General features: G+C 34.5%; 1 protein-coding gene across 1 annotated transcript; it reads left to right on the forward strand.

Annotated features, from left to right (window-relative positions):
• Positions 1-5,382: 5,382 nt before the first annotated feature.
• Positions 5,383-7,476, forward strand: LOC105854676 (NKG2-A/NKG2-B type II integral membrane protein-like; the record flags this gene model as incomplete). The annotated part of the gene is made up of 4 exons (XM_012734962.1): positions 5,383-5,452; positions 6,247-6,345; positions 6,826-6,879; positions 7,325-7,476. Coding segments are annotated over exons 1-4 (375 nt in total), but the record flags the coding sequence as incomplete, so codon positions are not given.
• Positions 7,477-8,243: the final 767 nt, after the last annotated feature.

Consider the following 8,243-nt stretch of genomic DNA (forward strand, 5'->3'; position numbering starts at 1 on the left):
TGAGTCCTCTCACCCCTACTCCTGCACATCTGGCCTGCACCCCAGTTTTGTATGCATAAATAAATAAACCTTTAAAAATGTACTGTGCATAGCAAAATTGTACATATATCATCATATGTTTATTTAGCATTTTATTTGTAGTATTTGACCTCCAAAACAGCATATATGTGTCTTTCCCTTTATACATAATGCCAGACTCATATGTATGGGATGTGGATTGGGGTTGCCAGGGACTGGGGGTGATGGGATGAGGAACTGACCGCCTATGGGTTCCCTATTTCTTTTTGAGATGATGAAGCCTGTTGATTGCTCAGAGCAGTGACATTTGCAAACTCTGAATACGCTAAATGGTTTTGATGTATGTATTTTCAGTGGCTGAAATGTATGCTTTGTAAGTTATATCTCAATAAAGTCGTTTTTAAAAATCCGTGATGATGCATTAAACATTTAATCTTTAAAGTAATTTGGAAATTAGTCATCTTTGCCACCTTTATTTTTCCAATCTGTATCAACCTGAATCCTTTCTCATCTTGCCTAATTTCTCATGCGTTGTGTTTGTACAGTGTCACAGAAAATTACGTTATGCTTTTTGTAAGGCATCTTATTTTAAATAAATAAACAGTTGTTGCTGTAAACAGTAATACAGCTGAAGTGAGCTTATTGAATTATATGAAATGTTTTTTTCTGAATGTATATATTAATTCTATCAGTCTAATATATCAATTTAGTATATGAATATATGAAGGATTACTTTTTATGTAAATGGTTATTTTATTATAAGTAATCATATTTTGTTTCTTCTTTCCAAATGCAATTACTTTTTCTTTTTTATTGGCTTGTTGTACAGACCAGAGTTTTACATCCAATATTCAATAGAAGTTCGCATGATTGAGCTCTATGTATTCCCATTTTAGGGAAGTGGATTTCAATATTCATTCTCAAATATGAAACCCATTATAAATTTTAATCATCACTGTCAAGTTAGAGTAATTCCACCTCATTCTTAATTTTGTGTTTATTTTAAAATCAATGTTATATTTTTATTTGTGTTGCATCAACTGTAATGAAAAAATTATTTTCTTTGTAAAATACTTATGAAGTAAATTATCTTTATCGCATGCAAATGTAAGATTATCTTGGAATTTGGAAATAAAACTATAGCAATCATTCTGTGTGTGGTTTTACCATGTCTATACTTTATTTACATCAGCACATTTTTCCTTCTCTTTCTAAAATTAGAGTCTGTTTTATTCACAGCTACACATTTGGCAGATTTGTATCAAAGCTATAAGAAAAAGGATTCCTGTGGTTTTCCCTGGTGGTGAAACTGGTTGAAGCGCAGCACTAAGAAGCTAGCTGAAGCTACTTCAGCATGAGTTCGATCCCCGGCCAGGGGAGCGAGCACCATGGCCCAGCAGACCCCTCCTGTCTCACCTGCCGCTGCCCACCTCAGTGTAGTCATCTGCCTGTGCTGCTCCCCACTGTGTCTCGGGTGAATCCCCTCACCACCACTACACCTCTGGCCTATGTATCCCAGTAGTTCTGAATGCACAAAGAAATTTTAAACAAAGGTCTACTTTCTATACAAATGTTTGGTGATTTTCATTTCTAAAATTTTCCAATTCATTGTGAAATTAATATATTTTCATAAAGCTTGCTTATTGGCTGGCGTACCTACTAAAAAGCAGGATAAAAAGGGTCCATACTCATTTTATCATGCGTTATCTACATACAAAAGACTTAGATTTTCAATTGTTTTCTTCAGTAGTATATTTGTTGTTATTAAGTTTATACAATGAGAAAACATGTGCCTTGTGCATGCTCTTTAACTGTTTTGATCTTTGTCACCTGGTTGTGTCATTTATTGTTTTCTTCCATTATTTTAGACTAATTTCACCTAATTTTGACTTTTACAATTTTTCAGTCTCTTTGATACATGCTCAGATTTCTGCCTGTTCCTTTTTGAGCAGTGTGTTAAGATATTTGATGACAAAAGATACAATACTGCTTTCATATTTTCCTTCTATTCACATGACATTGGGAACCTAAATTCTGATAATTCTTTGATTGATAAAGTAAATAGACATGACACTGAATTCAAAATCATGTAGGGATTTCCTTTTTGTGGTTGCTACTATTTTAGGTGAACTCTGTTAGAGAATATTCTTTGAAGCTAGAAATGTTATTTGCTTCTTTAAATAGTGGCTGGAGTGTCTAAGGAATCAATTTGAGCTTTAAAATCCTTCTTTTTCATCCTCCAATTTTTTGATTAGGTGATTGCTACAAAAATGGACTCTTTGTCCCCTCAACTGTGAGACTGGAACTAGGTCATACTTCCAACCGATATTCATTTCAAAGTACAGGCTTTATGTTAATTATAATTTGTTGACTATGTTGTGATTAGGGGCATGAATCAATGAAAGAATAATTGAGAAATTATTTAATATTTCAATGTTGGGATGGTGATATAATTCAGTATTTTGGAAACATTTATCATGCCAAGAGACAATGTTTATCATGGAAACTGAAGCAATTGTCCACAAATTAGAAACCTGAATGCAAAGAAACAGAGAAAAGTTTGTGACCTGCTGATCATGGGACTGTTGTAATAATGTGCTGGAAATGTAATATTTATAATAATTAGTCACATATATTCAATATATATTACATAGGGGATTATGGTTTCTAAATCCATTTCTAAAATAGCTCTATTAAAATTGAATTGACATGAAAGTATAAGAGAAAGATATCTAACACAAAGTTTTAGCAACACTGCAAAAGTAAAACATCTACTATACTCTTACCTAGACTTAAAAGTTCAGGGTCTGTGGTTGAGACAGAAGCAGTTTAACAACCAAGTTTGTGAATTCCTTTGTCCCCTGATAATTGTTTTCAATAGAAACACAATTTGTTAGAGGCATTTGCAATGGACAAACTAAATAACCCACTACAGGCTCAGTCTCCTCTGCTTGGAGGTGTGTGATGAGAAACTGCCTTCACAGTAGCTGGGATTTCCTGTTCAGTTTAAGTGACTCTTTGACAAGAAATCTACTTTTTCCAGTGTGGCTTTACTCTGCACCTTCACAGGGGAGTCTTTGTAAAGCGCAGATTGGGCTTGTCTGTTTCCAAGAGTGACCAGATCTCCCTCTGGAGGATACTGCAGTCTCTGGCCACGAGGAGGTATGTGTTCCTCCTGTCCTGTCTCTCTGCCAGCCCATCATTGATTACAAATACTGTGTGTGATCCAACCATTCATAGGGAGTCAAATTATGGAGGACTCTGGTATCTTTATTGAATGATTTGGAGTGGGACAATAATCATATTAGGAGACATATTATAGATTAACTTAAATATTCAAGTTCTTTACTTTGGGATATTACTCAAGCGCACATATCTACATATACACCAAATATACACATCTACATTTAAATAAGGATAATTTAGTTCTTAAATCAAAGCAATTTTATAAATAATCCCATGGGCATCATGACATGGAACAGTTTCTTTTGGACTTTACAATCATTACACTTATAATTCTATATGTTATTCATTGTTTAACTCAGCCTTAAGACATAGATACTTAGAATTAATTCATTTAATCAAGAAGGGAAAAAGTTATTCTTTATATATTTAATTCTAATAAGATCTGTTTAATTTTTCATACAAATTCAGATGAACTAGTTCCATACAATTTTGACTTACTTATAAACGATCTTTTCTTTTTTTTAATGACAGTAAACATTACAAAAACAATACACAATACTGACAAAAGAGACCCCTGTCTAAGGAAGTCTGCTATATGGACTAACTTGATTAATCTTATATATTAATTCAGTTTATCAGATAATAATTAAAATTACTTGACTTTTTTTGAGAGCTTTAGGAAGGGCAGTTTGGACTTCAGGCTTATTACATATATTACAGCATATATGTTTTTATTCTAGTTTTAAAGCGATTTATAAGCCAAATTGGTGACACTAAGTAAATTTTGCAGATTTCAAAGTGAGAATTAATTTCAGATTCTACACTTTGAGGAACTCATTAATTCATTATCAAATTACATTACCTGATATATTCTAAAATCAATACAATCACAATCCCTCTGGATGTTTGATCAATAGTATAGTCCCCTAAATTATTTTTAAATTATAGTTTTATACTTTCTTATATTTTACAGTCATTCATTTATGAAATTCATGTATACAGTAAATGTCATTTCCTAATGTTTATCTTGTCAATACTGCTTATGATTTCAATAAGCTAATGGATCACATGTTATTTTTTGATAAAGTAAATATTCTTAAAATCTTAGTGATTTCTTAAAACTATACATTGTTTGGAGAACAGTATCATTTTTTACCACTCTTCTCTTTTAAAATTATATGTTCGTCACTATGCAAAAGGTAATTAGAGCAGAAAATTTCTACACATATAATACTGCTAAAACACACTTTAGAATATTCCATCTTGAATCATTAAAATTAGCAGATCATTTTTTCTAATGTTGCACTTTAACAGTTAATCTAGTAGTTTCTAAAATGTTGTTGGTGATGACTTTAAATTACTGTGGATGTTAATATTTGTAAAATTTCCTCATTAACATTTGCCCTTCTATTCCCCAACCACTAGAATTTTGTGAAAAATAAAATGGTATTTTTTAGAATATTCTATATCATGCAAAACTTATTTTAAGCGATAAGGAAATTTTACTCAGACTTGTTCATGATTCAACTGTATTATGAGATTATCACCCTCCTTGCTCCGCCCTCACCACTGCACCAGGGCACTGGCCATCCTGGGGGCGGTCAGTAAGGACTCACCTGCAGCTGTCAGAGCACCGTCTCTGAGACTACTCAGTTTCAAGGGTGAAAGACTACACCGAGAACTCCCAGGCACTGAATCTGGACCCAAGGGCGCTGCAAATGAATGGTAAGGGCATGAAAGCTCCCCTTCACCAAAAGAATAGCAGAGAACCCAATTTTCAAAGTATTTTCAGGATCTTCAGGGGGATGCCAAGAATCTGCAAAGCTGAACATTTACTAGACACACGGTAACTGTTCTGGGCTGTGCAATTGGGGTGTCTGGTGCGAGTTGAAGTTTAAAATATGAATATGCCACTCTGATCCGAAATGAGAGGAGTAATTTTGTTCTTACATTATGGGGTGTTGGAGTCTTTGACAGCAACTCATAGAGCATTATGTTTATTGAAAACGCGATATAATTTCTGGCTGCGGGATTACAACCCGGGATGCGGGTCTGGGATCCACCTCCCACGTGTGACTCCTGCTCAGTCTGGTCTCGGGTCTGTAAACTGTCGGCATTTGCCTCATCTCGTCTCCGTGTTTCCATTTCTCCCCTGAAGACTCGCCCTCACCTCCAGGGATGATTGCTGCTGAGGACCTGGGGATCCTTTTGGTGCCCACAGTCGTAAAAATCATAGTTCTCATCGCTTGTAAGAAAAACTTAGAAATATTCCCGGGATGTTTAATGCTCTAAAAGAATGTCAGAGACTCCCAAGTTCATATTTTGGTAAAGAGCTCTGATTTTACTACATGGATTAAAGAAAACATGGATTTAAAAAAAAATAAACTATTAAATTTACAAGTATATATTTTTATTTTCATAAATACATTTTTGTATAAAAATTGCATTACAAAGTGCATTTACATATAAAGTCATACTTATTATCTAAAGGAGTGTGTATATACAGATATATTCTGAATTTTTACAAAAACATGCTTACTAGACTAAAATATCATATCAAGAAATGCAAATAATTTTTTCAGATATGTTAAAATAAGTACTTTAGTATGTTTTAAATTAATGATGTTCTAATGTAGTCCTAGTTCTCTTTGATTTTTAGTTATTTTTCCTAATATAATTTTGTTCAAGATTATTCTAATATAAAGCAGTGAAATGAACTGAAATTTAGAATGTACAATAAATATATGTATTCAGGTCAACATCATCATTTATAAGGATTATTTAAATGTTTTCTAGTTACTATAAAGTTGGCGCAGAAATATTTGTCAACATTAAGAACCACCAAAGGTAAAAATGATTTTCAAATTGTCAGTGTTGGTATACTTTTTATTTTACATACGTCTTAAACTCTTACTGGTAGTAGACCTCATCTCTGTGTCCAAATTTCTATACGTGATTCCTCGTGCATGAAGATTCACTTATCTGTGAACTGAACACCTGTCCCCGTCTCTCCTTTCTCAGTCTCCATCTCTCTCCCTGCAGGCTCACCGGCTCCTCCCGAGAAGCGCATTGCTGGGGTTTTGGGATGCACCTGCCTTGTGTTGATCTGTGTTATTGTAGCTGTGAAGGTTAAAATCGTAGGTAAATTTATGAAAGATTATAATGATTGTCGGTGCCATATTATAATAACGATTATAACATTTTATAATATTAAGGATTAGAACTATTATGTTAATATATCAGTTTAATTAAATGTTGAATGGTTCATAATAACTTCTCAAGATTATAAATATACAGAATGATTGTGAACATTATTTTATATAGATTGAGATCTCATAATTCAAAATCAAGCTTTAAGAGATTGAAAGACCCTATTGAAAACTATGAGATAATTTTTGAAATGTGGTAACCAATACAGTAGCAGATGGAGAAATTTGACTCTTAATTTTTGTGATATTCCCCCAAATCTTTATTCTTTTATTAATTTTAGAGACAGTCAACTTTATTATAGTATTACTATAACTTTGCAGACATATATTTCTATCTTAGAAATATTGTTGTATTATTATTTACTTAAAACACTAATGGTATTTATAAGAATTACTTTATTTTTTTTTCTAGATACTAAAAATTCAGAGCAGGATGGTTTATCCACAGCAACAGAGAGTCAGAAAGGTACATAATGATATTCATTGATGCTGTAGTTATATTATGTACATATGTTAGGTAACAACAGTCAGAAATTTTCTGGTATTATAAAACAATAAATAAATATTCATGAAAAAAGATCATTGCAGAGGTTCAAATAATCCAACAACTTAGAACTCATGTGGCAAGTTGGCTCATATGCTGCCGCTATTATATGATATAAAAAATTTTACTACTAAAATATGACTTTATTTCCTGATTGCCAGCACATACTCAGTGCACATTTTCTGTGTGCTTCTGGCTTTTATGGGCATATAAACTATAGCATGAGCAGCTGGCCCTTCTCTGTGAATGTGGCCTGTATCAGATCTGGGGTGTGGATGTGCAGGACTGATCATATCTCTGTGTGTCTGATGTGTCTTCTTTTATGAATCCAAATATTTGTAGATAATAATTCAAAATCTCTCTTCAGAATACAGTTGTGGCCCTTGCCCACAGGGGTGGCTCACGTACTCCAACAGCTGCTATTACTTCAGTCCTGAACCAAAAACCTGGAACGAGAGCGTGTCCGACTGTCAGAGAAACAACTCTCAGCTGCTCCTCATAGACAATGATGAAGAAATGGTAAGAATTTCAGTGTCCCCACCACTAATGACATAAGTTAGACTTACTGCTGTCAATTTTATATTTATAGATTCATACATATTTCTGTACTAATCTTAGTTTAAAGTTATTGTAATATTCATTGTTTGACTTTTAGGCTATTCCTACTCTTTTTGCACCTTTAGTGCATACTTGGAAAATCCCAGTCCCAAGCTTTCCTAGAGAACCGTGTTTCCCATATAAATATATACATGCATATAAATAGACATCGTAGTTTGACTTTCATACACATCAAGAATGGTGAGCATACTTTGATCAGAGCTTAATCATCAAATTAATGGAAATTGTATCTGTAGGAAAGATCATGAATAGAAGCCCGACCCCCCGGGGCGCCCAGACACCTGACTGTTCTCCCTTCCCTCCTGCTGTCTGGGTATTTCACACTGACATGTAATTTCATGTAGGGATCCAGGGGCGTGTGCTCTGCGGCAACAGTCCTGAGCCCCACAGCCACCCCACAGGATGACCCAAGCAGGCACAGTCCATAGTCTCAGGCATAGAAAGATGGTGTCTCCCCATGGGGCCTTCATGCTGGACATTGAGCTCACAGTTGTGTCGCTTCCTGACATTGCCAAGGCTGCAGCTCCTGATAACTCCAAGCTGCCAACTGTTACGAAGGCATCAACCTGCCTGAGATTGTAGAAATAAATGTGCTGCATCAGGATTGGGGTCTCTGTCCCAACTTTCACTGGCGCTTCCTCCTGTCCTTCATCTCCTCTGTCCTCCCT

The sequence above is a fragment of the Condylura cristata genome, unplaced genomic scaffold (assembly GCF_000260355.1).
Source record: "Condylura cristata isolate star-nosed mole 26May11 unplaced genomic scaffold, ConCri1.0 scaffold00216, whole genome shotgun sequence".
Classification (NCBI taxonomy): Eukaryota; Metazoa; Chordata; class Mammalia; order Eulipotyphla; family Talpidae; genus Condylura; species Condylura cristata.